Raw genomic sequence first — 13,797 nt, 5'->3', positions numbered from 1 at the left:
TTGAATCCAAAAATGTAAAAATTTAATTTGACACAAACCGAAAATGGTTTAAAATATTTTTTAAAAATTATTCAACATCTTTAAAAAGGTTATTACCATAAAACAATATTTTAAGCCTTAAAATATAAACATTAAAAGTAATTAGAAAATTTGCCAAAACGCCAGCAGATTAAGACATCTCACTTGCTGAGATTCCAACTCTAATTCCAACATTTTGGCCGTCGTTTACTGGCAATTAGCAAGGCAAACGCAATTTGGCAGTGGAGTCCGAAGAGTTTTCCCGGCAGTGCAGTGCCTCATTAGGACCGGTCACCCACTGAGCACTCCCCTGAACCCCTACTCCTCCTCCTCGACCGGCTGCTGCAGTGCATCTGCATCTCCATCTGCTGCCACTCGAGGCGTGCGAAAGTTGAATTTTAATTTAAATGTGACCAACTTTATGACTCTGGAATGAGTTCAACAGGAGAGCTCGAAAGGCTCGAGTTGAGGCAATGATGTTTGCACAAAAGGAAAAATATCAACACACACAACTGGGAAACGGATGCAAATGATGTACTCACACACTCGTCGTCCTCCTCCGGCATTACTTTGCATAACGTATATTTCCGCTTGCTGATTTCGATTTAAATGCAGTTGTGCTCTTTTTATTGAATTTCATTTGAAAAATTTCCGCTATTCAATTGTGAATTGTAAATTCAGTGGAGCTTATTTTATAACCGAATAAATAAATATTTCTGTAGCTGCTTCTGTTTCGGTTCGGTTTCTGTTTCTGTTGCGGGCTTCGTGTAATCATAAATAAAAGCAAATTGTTTTGTGGCCATAAAAACACTGGCAGATCTCTGCCGGAGCAAAAAACTTGTTTATTTGCAGGACCCTCTCTGTGTATGTGTTTGTTTGTTTTGCGTTTAAAAGAAAATTTCTCTCATTGCCAGTTTGTTGTTTTTTTTCGCCTCTTTGTGGTGCGTAATGGGGCAGCTGGTGCTGGGGATTTGTGGACGGAGCAGGAGCAGGAGCAGTTCCTGGAGCTTTATTAGAGCCAACTGGCTGCGGAACGTGCCACGGCAATCCGACAGGATATATGTAATAAGGATACGCTCGCCATTAACACAACGTCTTTTGAGGCAAATCCTCCGGCAAATAAAAATAAACACATAACACATAAACAGAGGACGGAGGACAAAGGACTAAGGAAGCCGATGAAGCTGGAAACGACGGCATTTGCTTATGCCTGCCATAATTTATACCCAACAGTCCAAACAAAGTAGACCAACACACACGGTTACACGAGGAATAATATTTGCATTTCTTTAGGCGATTTTAAACCCTAATCTTTGAGTAGTTTTAGTCTATTTTTCTGAATTTAGTTTCACTATATTGTTTTTATTTTGTTTTTATGAAAAACAAGAAAATCAGCAAAACAATACTAATTTTTATTTTTTTTAAAACCTATATTTCTTTTGAAATTATGTTGAATAAACTTTTTAAAAATAATCGAAATATTATTGTGGGTAGCCTGTGATTGTAAATAATTATTTAAATTCCTCTATAAATATATATAGAAATAATTATTTTTTTCAGTGCACAGAACACGAGACTCAGGCAGCCTTTGATAGAACAATTAAAGTGAAATTGGTAGGCAGACCCACAGATACACGCGCCGAAAACAACGACAATGAGACGAACGTCTGGGAATCGTATCCAGAACTCGTTTATGCCACAATAATAATTCGAGGACATTTGTATAAATTTGCTATTGCATTTTATTGGCTCGTCCTGTGAGTCATAATATTTGCATATGTGTGCGTTCGGCATACGAAATGTGAGTCTTTATGGCTGGTTGCGTATACGCAACGTGGCAAATGAGCAAATCAATGCAATCAGCTCGAGAAATTGACCAAATATTGTTGCTAAGACAAAGGCCTCTCGGAACACGTTCAATTATGTACAGGATACATATATCATATATATGGACGTTGCCAACTTGATTCCATTTTCATTTTAGCCAGAAATGATTCTCCCTTGCCTTTGCATTTGGCAGCCACAAATTATCATCAGCTGGCGGAGCTTTAAAGAAAACTGTTGACAATGCAGAGACAACAGCGGGCGCAACAACAATTTCATTGACACACTTTTCCACATTTCTTCTCCGGCGGAAAAACAAGAGAAAATGTTGACTAGCAAAATCGATGGCCTGAAAAAGCCGGGGCGAGAATAAAGCAAAATAAAAACCGAAAGCAAAGTCGCAGTAAATCGCACAGAATTCGCCCTCCGCCCACCGCCTTTTTCCCCATTTTCCCCCTCGAAATCCCTCGAATCTGTGGCAGTTGTACGTGTCATTTGGCTGCAGTTTTATTTGCTCGGCCATAATGCAAGTTTATGTTTATGGCCCTGCTCGGGGGTTCCCTGCAGCTGGGCGCCGGAGCCCCTGACTCTGGCCATTGAAGTTAGCTGATCTTGCACTCGACTAAGCGGAAAACACACAAAACCCAAAGCTCGGCGAAAAACAATAAATGGGCCAATGGCTGTAAAATTTCTAGAGCGAAGTCCGGTTTACCCTGAGATTTGTAACTGGAAATAAAGGGAATTGATACAGAATAGCACAAACATTTTATTTACCGACTGAAATATCTGGGATTTTGGAATGCATTTTAAAATTTCAAAAAAGGTGTCTTAAAGTATGCAACAATATATTTTTAGACCAAAAGAGATGTGACTTCATACAGGAAGACGAGTATCCTTTATTTATTTTACTGCATACTTTTAGACACATGCATAGAAATAATTCTCTCTTACCAGAATTAATTCAATAAAGCCCAATGAAATTTTTAAAAATATATTTAACAACACCAAAATCTTTTCGCTTTCACTATTGCAATTGTACAGCTTTCTTAGCCTTTCAAACTAAAAGAAAGCCCAGCTAATACCCTTTCACCTCGGGGAACTCTCTCCCGCTGACCCTAATCGTTGGCACATGACGTCGCAGCGACTTTCACGATGCTGCAAACTGTTAAAAATAGATTTCGCCTGGCATTTTGCAGGCCAGACCCAAACCGAGCTGTGAAATCAGGCTTCTTCTCCTGCCCAGACTCCCTTTGCGAAGTCAGGACCTGGACTTGGGCACGTTTCCCTTGCGCTGCCGAGCAATGAAATGTTCTAATGCCATTTGCAAGTGGAACGGAAGGAGCGGAGGGCATTTTCACAGGCTGGATGTTGACTTTTCGGCTTGCAGACAGACGGGCGACATTTTTTCGTTCGCTATTTCGCTACGAAATAAAAATGGAAAGTTGGCATAAAAAGTAAACAGCAGCTTGGCCGCGGGGGGAAGTGCTGCTGGAGGTAACTAAACGGAAAGCAAAAGCCAATGCTGCAAGAACTAAAAGAAGGGAAGGGAAAAGCCAGTAACTGCAGCTGGAGAATGGGGAGAAGTCACTAAATCAGGTCAGGGATTTGCTTGCCGAATGCTTCTCTCTGCAGTTTTCCTCTGTTTCTGTTTTTTTTTGGTGTGGCTTTGTTTCGTTTTCTTTGGGCTTTTGCCTGCTATTTTTTTCGTTTTTTTTGGCGGCCCTAGGAAAAAGTGAAATTGAAATTACGTATACGCCGCGGTGGTCCCGATGCAGAAATTAATTTAATTACGGCCCCGGCAGACGGCAAACAACAAATTGAACTGAAAAGCCGGTCAAATGAGTGCGTCACACATTCAAGTCTCTTTATGCTTTGTGTGTCACTGGAGCAGTCAGTTGGCAGCTGGCTAAATGGGGGTTTTGGGTTGGCCACAAGGATAGCAGGCTGAGGCTGGGTTGTTTGCCCGACAACCGCAAGCTGCATTTTTAATTGCGCACACGTGCGAAGCAGCTGCCCCAGGAAAACTAAAGGGGGAGCAGCTGAGGCTGGGAAAGCCGCCCGGAGGATGTGGGAGCTCTACTTGAACTCATTCGGCGTGGAAATTATGGCACGCTCAAGTTGATTTTGACAGGCAGCAGGCGCAAGTATTCCCAAACACACACACACTGGCATACGCATCCTTGAATTCTGGAAAAGTTTTGCGAAAATGTTCGGCACGTTCGGAGGCCTCTAGACCGCAGAGTCCTGATCCTCTCCAGAAATAAGTGCACAGAAATAAATTGTATATTTTATGATTTTTATTCTAAGCTTTAGGTATCAAATAAGTTGCAGAAACTCTTTAGATTGTTGTTGAATATTTTCTTTGACTTGTTCCATGCGGTTAAAATATTTAGAAAAATAAAAGAAATATATTAAAAAAGAATATTATTTCTTATGTCATAGGAACTTTGTTCTAAGAGAATGTATATTCCATTTTAAATAAATAGAGAATTTTCTAATTATAAAATGTATTTTTCGCCGTGTGGCAATAAGTGTCTAACTTGCAAATGGCAGAGCAGCAAATGGCTGCTCCTCCCGGGGCAGGCTCTTAATTGATATGCAATAAACATTGGCCACCGAACGGCTGGCTGGCAGAAAGGCAGGCGAATGGGCGAATCGATGGAAGAGCTGGATGTTTGACTGACAGACAAAAGCTGGCACAACTCCGACAAGTAAATCCGGGCAGGACTCTATTTTTGCCCGCACTTGCCACTTTCTCAGCTTCTGTTTTGTTTCCTTTCCGACGCTCCCGTTTCCGTTTCCGCTTTCCCCGCTTCCCTTCTCTTCCGTTGGCCTGTCAGGCATTCAAGTTTAATGCGCTTAGTTGGTCCGACTCCATCTGCGTTTCAGTTTCTGTTTTTGGCCTGGATCTGTGTGCTGTCTTACTTTGTTTCCCTGAATGCTCCTCCTGTTGGCCATTGTGTAACATTTAAGAAAATTGAATTACAATGTATTTTGGTAAATTTAGCAAAAAGCGTTGCCTTTCTAATTGAGTCTCTGTGGTCGAGGCCCAAAACGCTTGAAATGTACGCAACGTAAATTGTATAACAAGCCCATTAGACCATAATTAAATGGCTATCTTCAGTGGCTCAAAGTGCTGATATAGCTGGAAATTGCTTGCAGTTAAATACTTAGTAACAATGCCTCAATAATCAGCTTGTACTTAAAATCTAAATCTCTCCTTCCAGATTTCAATCGACAACAAATTTACGTAGATGAAGACTTGGGCAAACAAAGAGTTTCAATTAAGATCTCTCAACTACTCATTTGTTATGCATTTACATAGACAATGATGTGTTGAGTGGGCTTAGAGCTAACTAAATAGTGATTGAAAGTTTCAATTTAAGACCAGGGCATCCCATTAAACATTAGCTTTTTGTTCTTAACTTTTGCTTAAAATTTTATTTTGTTTTTTTCATAATGATAAATTATTAAAAATATTAATTTCAAATATAATGGGATAATTTACTTACTCATTTTGTCTGACGCAACAATGCTATTGTATTGGCTGCCTTAATGTATTGGCTTTGGTTAAATTTTATCACGTATACGCCTAGTTGCGCATTGTTGGCTAGCACCGAAAATGGATGAACTTAATGGTAATATAATTCACAGTTTAATTTGAAGTTTGCGTTTCGACTCGCGTTTCGAATGCTGAATTACACACAAAACAGACCAAATAGGCAAAAATAAAATAGGATAGAATTTGTTATAACAGACAGGACACGCACACACACACAGCAAGACAAATGCCAGCTGCTGTTTTGGATGTAGTTGTGTTTTTGTATTCCCACGCTAGTACTAGAAATTTGTCGCTGCTTTTGATTGCCATTTAAATGTGCATATTTAATTTGTTTATTTATCGGATGGAGCAAGGCCTCAAAAGGAGAAAAACACGCAGCTGAAATGCAATTTAGGTTTTAATTTTAATTTATTTATGGCCATTTATTTAAATTCTACCGAAAATATTTGCCGTATCCCATTTTTATTTGAACGCCATTTTAGCTTTTGTTGTGATAATTTATGCAAATTATTTTCGAATTTTCCAAGCCTGCTCTGCTCAATGGGGCAATTCGGCATTTCCCTCTGGCCGCCAGCTCAATAATTCATTATTGATTGGCAGAAGTTGTGTCGAATGGATAAACTTTGACTGAACTCAGATGAATCGACAGAAATTGAATTAAATTTCAATGATAATTCGTGTAGCTTAACTGTTACTGAAAAACATGTACACATTTTAACGGAAAATTAAAATAAAGTATTTATTATAAAAATGTGAATATAATTTATGTTCTTTAAATGTTCGGTACAAAAAATAGAACCCTCTTATTTATTAAAAACATTAAAGCCCACCTCCTAAATTTGTATCCTCTATAAAATTTAAATTATCGCCTGAGTGAACATATATATCCACCTCCTACCGCATAATAACTCTTGCACTGAAATAATTCGCCTTTGAGGTAAGGCATTTCCGCCCTTCCCTCTTATTTTGCGAACGGAATTCGTATGCAATTAATAAATTGTTGTCTCGTTTCTTACGGAATTTATGCATCGCAAAATTAATATTAACGCCGGAGCGTGTAAATCCCGTTTGGCTACCAACAAAGAGATTAAAACAAAGCGGTTGATTAAATTTTTATGACTACAGTTTATTTATCCACTATTGCGGCAATATCATTTTTCCACTAGTTATTAACTACTCTTACTAGGGGGAAAGAAAAAGGCAATTAAAGAACAAGCAAGCATGATACGAGGTTCTCGACTTTTAATTATCCTCTTCTCTCTGTGCCAAACTTCGAAAAACTTTTTCAAGGGGAAAAAATGTGTTTTACTTTGTCACACTTTAATTAATGATTTTACAAAGTTTTACAAGTTTCAAATAATTTTGTAAGTCTAATTAAGAAAATATTTGTGCTCAAAAAAAAGTTCGTTTTTATAAGAAAAGCTTTAACATGTAAAAGTTTGAATACTTTTAAAAACTGCATATTTATTTTTTTAAATAAAATGAAATATTTTATCATTATTTAACCTATTTTAATTTATTTAATTATTATTCTTCAAACTAATACACCCTCCGTTCTCGATTACCCAGTATAACACGTTTAAATGTCATTTTAATTAAAATAAAAACGTCCGGTTGAACAACTCCCGATTTGTTTATAAAAATGGCAGCTGGAATAATTGTATTAAGGTCGAGTTGCGGCATTCGGGATGGACACGTTCCAGTGAACCGTTGCCCAATTTGAGTTTTGTTCAATTTAAAATAATTAAAATGCCGCATATAAGCCTAGGCGCAAATCCTTTTCAGAGATGCCGAACCTTTTTTGCAACCGCAAATATTATAATGTGCCCCGGATGCCCAACCGATTTTCGGTCGTCCTTCGGCCTTCCAAAATTTTTGGGTACTTGAGCGTTGCTAAGCAAGATTTATGAGCCGCCAGAGGGGGCGTGGCATTGCCATTGCCATGGCCTGTGCACTGGTTATTTATTTTTTTGTTGGTATTTGCCAAGGTCTTTCGCTTTGTTTGCCATCTTTTGCGGCCTCCGAGAAGTTTTCAACTGGCCTTGCTCTTGCCCCTTTCCTCCTCCCCGACCAATGACCATTAGTTCTCATCTACGGGTTGTGGCATTTAAATAATTTAAAACATTTGAACGTTTTGGGGCAATTTGGTTAATGGCCTGTGCCTGCGAAGCAAAGGGTTCGAAGGGTTGGGAGTCCCCAAACGAGCTCGTAAATAACGCCAGGCCAACGATAACGATTCGGCTGTCTCAGCTGCCTAATGTGCACGATCAGAGATAAATCCGGGAAAAGGGATAAATAAGCTACCAAAAAACTAAGCTTAAAGACTTCGACAGCTTTAAGGACATGTGACGCAGGTCCCTGCAACGCTCGCTTATGTGGCGCACTAGTTCAAGGACTCGTCCAACTAGCTCCAACCCAATTACGCAAAAAAGTACACAAGCACACTTTTGAACAAAACCCGGTACACACAGGGGAAAAAGTTGTAACTATCGAGTTAAAAGTTGAATTCAATTGTCTTGTTTGTAAATAAATAATAATTTTCGCAACTTTAGGATTGATAAAACTTAAGATAGAAACTCAAATATATGATTTAAAAATCTTATATAATATATCTATAAAACTTAAATCTCTCAGTTTTCTTTGTAAATTGAAAATAATTGGATAATATTCGGAACATGTTATAAAGTTTTAGGTTTATTTTCATGGTTTTCCCCCGTGTACGGACTTAAAATAAATGGCATCCAACCTGCCCTGGCAACCTTTAACCCTAAAAATGCGACCCGACCTAGAAATGTGTGTTTGCTCGCTTTCGTTTCGCCATTTGCCATACGGCATATGGGCTATGGGTATGGGGTATCCTTTTTTGCACAAAGCTAGCGTGCCATGAATTTTTGTTTATGCTTGCGGGCAAAAGATAAACACTGCCACACACACACGTAATATGTGCCAATGCCAAAGGATAACGTGGGGAGCACACACACACACACATATCCCGACTGACGACTGTCGACTGACAACGACATAACCACAAGCAGATAGCGCAGCTTATGCAAACGTTCAAGGACACCGATGCAGCGATGTGTTGGTGCGAGGCTTTCAGGCTTTCAAAGTGGCGCCTGCAGGTTATGCAACACTTTTGTGTTTGCCCTGTCTGTGTGTGTGTGTGTGCGTTCCTTTCAGTTGGCCCAAAACTCGGGGCCTGGCTTTAATTGCTGGCAATTTGTCTGGCTAATTTGCTAAATTTGACACCTCAGCGAGCGCGCACACACTTACAAATTAATGACGTCAAAAATATAACTCTCGCTCTCTTTTCCTCTGCCTCTTCCTCTCGCTCTTCGGTCAGCTCTATTTGTGTGTGTATGAGTGTGCGTGTCAGCAGCTGCTGTGTGTGTGTGTGCGTGCTGTTTTCACTTTCACTTTCATTGATTTTCAAGCATCGCAACAAATGCTGGCCACTCACTGCAATTTCCACTGATTAATAGCAGATTTTTCACACAATTTATTGGCTAACTTTTCGCGGGAAATATATATGGATTTTCTTTTATTTTCTCTTATTTATTTTTTTCTATTTTTTACTGAACACTTTCTCTGGTTTTTCTCGGTCGCGTGGCTTCTTTGCGTGGCATCCGTTGGTCCGCTGACAGGGCAGCCCGCAATTTTCCACGTCGAACTGCGCTCGCTGCCAAAACTGAACTGAGCTTCTGCCAAAAGCGTTGCCATGGCCAAAAGTAGCAGCAGCAGCATTTTGCGAGCTGAAACTGGCTTCGAAATACTGGTAACAGTTTTGCAGTTGGCGGCGCAGGCGCTTTTCCGATTCCGATTTTCCCTCTTCCGCCCTTTCCCCCTTTTTACGTCACAGCTCGCATCACACTGTTGCGTCCTGTTTTTCACTCTCTTGGCAGCTTTGTTTACATTGTTTGAGGGTATTTTCCTATTTTCGTGCTGGCATCTATAAATAAAGTTACGCATACGCCACGTGGGCTCGTCGAGCGAGGTGAGAAGCCATCAATCGCGTGATTGATTGCGGACATCTATTTTAGGCGTTAATAGGAAATTTTTCTGAAGCTTATATTATAATCAGGAAACTATTTTTGGGCAAATTACCAAGTAAAAAAAATTATTAATAGGAAATACATATCTGCAAGAATTTTCTAGTTTACGCCCTGTAGCCAGTCAAAAATATTCGCACTTATAAAATTTAAATCAAATTACTTTTTCGACATTCTTGCACCCAATAAACGTTTAGCTGGCAAAAGAAAATTTCTACAGGACCTCAAATTACTAGTTGTCCACGTGTCGAGCAAATTACTTGCCACAACTCAATTTGAAGGCCACAAATGCCCCAAAGAATAACTCGAACACGTTTTCTTTTGTCAATATATGTGCGCTTTTGGGTTAGCAATTTTCACGCTGATTGGTTTCCAGTCATTTTTCGTTGTTGCCTTCGCCTTTCATTTATTTTGTTCTTCGGCCAGAAACACAAAAAGTCAACGAGCCAAAGCCAAATGTCAACCACCCCTCACTTTCGCCCGCATCCCTCCAAGGACCTACGGAATTTAATAATGAAATAGCCCCGTCGTCCTTGGCCTGCGAACCATTTTCAATTTTCCACTTTCGGCTTTCGGCGTTTGGCGTTTGGCCTTCGGGCGAAAATGCGTTTGAAAAATTTCCCAACGAAATCGAAACAGGTCAAACTTTATTTATCCCACGTTCGGTCACGAACTCGCTACGCAGTTGCAATTACTGCATCAAAGAATCATTTGCAATAACTAATTAAAAGTTATTCCTCGCCGGATAATTTCATTACGCTGCTAACTTTTTTTCTGTCGCAATCGATTACATTCCCTTTCCACCCGTTTTAGCCATGAAGTTCGATGTGGGCCATAAATAACAACAAGTTAGGCACTTTCCCTATTAGGGGCGTGGCATGTTGTGTGGGCGTCCCTTGGGAAGGGCAGAAAGTTAAGGAAGCGGCTGAGACAAAGTCGAAAGCTGGAAAAGGGGATGCTAAGGATATCGAGCCGGAGGCCTGGCTGCGATTTTTATCAATGAACGATGGGCGACCTGACACAGTTATTATGCGAAATCAGTGGGCGGCTGTCCTTGTTTGTCCTTGCGTGGGAAGATTGTTGCTGCTGTCGATGAGATGAGTGGCATTTAAGAAGGGATATTGGTTTCGTTTTCTTGAAAGTCCGGAATCAGGGAAGATTAAACCTTCAGAAAAAGTTTGAGCTGAGCTTATTATAGAAAAACGGTGCTTAAAAAATTAATATTTGTCTCAAGTTTTTGAGTGTGACTAACATTTGATAAAAAACTAATTTAAATTATTAATTCAATAATTGCAACGAATGTATTTTTATTACATATTCCAATTTAAGCTATTTACTAATATTTATATTCTTTAATATTTTGTTTTTCAAGAAAAATATTTTTACAAATTCTGTTTTAATGACTTTTAAAAAGGCATTTTTTCCAGTTTCCACGGTAGAAGCTTATGAAAAATTTGGCTGTAAAGAGAGTTGAAATTGGCCTTAACAAGGTTGGTAAATCTATTTGTAGAGCCTTGCCAGCGCCAGAAATCAATTACGGTCTATTCAAGGGTATGTCCGAAATTGTGACTCTAAATCAGGCATGGAATTCCATTCAGTGAGGCTTCAGTGGGTTTTAATTTCTCCTCCTCTGCTTCAGAGCTCTCATATCTCTGGACTGTCTGCCCGCCTGCCACTCAGCTGGCGGCCATATCGTCCTCAATTGAGGGCCAATCGAGTGGAGATACTGGCTGCGCTGGAACTTTAACGACATCGGCATCGAGTACCCGGCTAATCATAACCGATAATGGCCAGGGGGCGGATTTTCGTGCATTCAACTATCTAACCGGCAGTTGGCAAGTTCTTTTTTGCTTTTTTGGCGGGTGTTGAGCGTTTGCTGCTCATTAGGGCGAAACTGTTGCAAGACTTTTAGTCCTGGCGAACTTGCTCTTTGTGTGTGTTGGTGTGTGTGTGTGCCCGGCGCACTTACACTTAATTGAATCCTGCGGGCGTGGTGGATGGTTGGGTGGAAGGATCCTAGTCGGTGGGTGTTTGGGTTGGGAGGATGGGTGGATGGTGGTGAGCCCCTGAGGCATGCGGCATGCCAAAGCGTTTAGCAACCAAATACGCTTTCCTCCCGATTTGCCCCTGCCTTTGTTGTTGTTAGAGCTCACATCCTGCCGCCGGCGCATCCTCATTCTCATCCTCAATCTCGTTTTCATCGGAATTCACATGCATATCCCATCCCCATGCTTATTTTCATCCTCATCTTCATCCAGTGAACCGGGGAAGAAGGAAAGGAGCCACTGAGCGAGGAAGCGAGCGGCTCTAATTCAATTAGCAAGTTCAGCGCCAAAGCGGCAAATGGCTCGTTAAACACGCTGTGTTTTTGTAGCCCCCGCAGCCCCGCACTTTACCCTTGCCTAAGTGCACTCAGAAAATATCTGTTGATCTACTTTGGAAATTTATATTATTTATAATTTATAATTTATAGTTTAATATTAATGTTAAGACTAAGAAAGGATACCTTTATTTATACATCAATATTAGGTCTAAATGTTTTTTTACCTAATGTATTAAAGGCTACGGAAACCACATTTATTACCCTCACCCTAAAATAGCTAATGAAAAATAATCCTTGCCAACCAAAAGCGTGATTCTATATAACTTTCTTATATATAAAAACAATTACACTAAAATATAACCAAAATGATTGGAAAATAACAATTTTTAAGGATATACACGTTCCTACACTTTGATAGCGAACTTAAATTCACCTTTTTTAATTTAATTATACACTTTTGTATTCCTAATACTATAATTTTATTTAATTAAAGTTTTTGCCAGATTTCTCTAAGTGTATTACTTTAGATTCAGCATTTGGCTGCGCTCGTCGTCTCCTGGCGTTGGGTTTTGTCCTCCTGCTTAATGCCACTTCACTTGTGTTTGCTCGTTTTTATACCCTTGCAGAGGGTATTATGATTTCAGTCAGAAGTTTGCAACGCAGTGAAGGAGACGTTTCCGACCCCATAAAGTATATATATTCTTGATCAGCATCACTAGACGAGTCGATCTAGCCATGTCCGTCTGTCCGTCTGTCCGTCTGTCCGTCTGACCGTCTGTCCGTCTGTCCGTCTGTCCGTCTGTCTGTTTCTACGCAAACTAGTCTCTCAGTTTTTGAGCTATCGGGATGAAACTTTCCCAAAAGTCTTCTTTCTATTGCAGGTAGTATATATGTCGGAGCCGACCGGATCGGACAACTATATCTTATAGCTCCCATAGGAACAATCGGAAAAAAAAAACTTTAAAAAATTCTAACTTCGGTGTTTTTTGAAATATTACCTTCTACTTTTGGGGATGTTATTTTTTTAATATTTCTGAATTTCGAATTAATTATTTAAAAAATCGGACTACTATATCATATAGCTGCCATAGGAACGATCGGAAAATTAATGGAAAAGTAATAGGAAATAAATTCTAGCTTCTTTGGTTTTTGTTGTATTATCTCCTACTCTAGAATATGACTCTTTTTAAATATTTCCGAATTTCAATTTTAATTTTATCGAAATCGGACGACTATATCATATAGCTGCCATAGGAACGATCGGAAAATTAATGGAAAAGTAATAGGAAATAAATTCTAGCTTCTTTGGTTTTTATTGTATTATCTTCTACTCTAGGATATGACTCTTTTTAAATATTTCCGAATTTCAATTTTAATTTAATCAAAATCGGACGACTATATCATATAGCTGCCATAGGAACGAGCGGAAAATTAATGGAAAAGTAATAGGAAATAAATTCTAGCTTCTTTGGTTTTTATTGTATTATCTTCTACTCTAGGATATGACTCTTTTTAAATAATTCCGAATTTCAATTTTAATTTGATCAAAATCGGACGACTATATCATATAGCTGTCATAGGAACCATCGGAAAATTAATGATAAATATTAGAAAATTGAACATTTTTGCGATTTGTTAATTAATAGGAATGATCTGCAAGGGTATATAAGCTTCGGCTGGCCGAAGCTAGCTTCCTTTCTTGTTTAAACATGTTTTATTACATTTTTTTCGCTAGCTGGCGCCGTTTTCATGGCACCGGAAGTTGCCACACACATACATCTATACATAAAGTGTGTGGCAAAATGAGCAATGAGCAAATGAGCAAAATGTTATAAATTGCCAAAAGTCCGCTTTAGCGTTCCCTGAGCTTTTCTTTGTTCTCACCGGTTTTTTGTTTCCCCTGTTTGGTTTGCAGATAATGCACGGGAAAATCTTGTTCACTCTGCTCACTGACCAAATGTGTGGTCCAGGGTTCAACTCCAACCCCAACTGCCTTCCGTTCAGGATAATTATGAATGTGT

General features: G+C 39.4%; 1 protein-coding gene across 2 annotated transcripts in view; it reads right to left on the bottom strand.

Annotated features, from left to right (window-relative positions):
• Nucleotides 1-9,079, bottom strand: part of LOC108063063 (uncharacterized) — a 44,607-nt gene extending 35,528 nt beyond the window's left edge. For both annotated transcript variants that reach the window (XM_017150001.3, XM_070214592.1), the window contains exons 1-2: nt 8,865-9,079; nt 5,355-5,535 (exon numbers count right to left, since the gene is read on the bottom strand). In XM_017150001.3, coding sequence (XP_017005490.2) covers nt 5,355-5,358 — 4 coding nt within the window. In that variant the 5' untranslated portion in view covers nt 5,359-5,535; nt 8,865-9,079. The remainder of the gene's footprint in view (nt 1-5,354; nt 5,536-8,864) is intronic.
• Between the last annotated feature and the right edge of the window lie 4,718 nt (nt 9,080-13,797).

Source organism: Drosophila takahashii, chromosome 3L, assembly GCF_030179915.1.
Source record: "Drosophila takahashii strain IR98-3 E-12201 chromosome 3L, DtakHiC1v2, whole genome shotgun sequence".
NCBI lineage: Eukaryota > Metazoa > Arthropoda > Insecta > Diptera > Drosophilidae > Drosophila > Drosophila takahashii.
The sequence above is the reverse complement of the archived record's forward strand: the minus strand, read 5'-3'. Positions and strand labels throughout refer to the sequence as shown.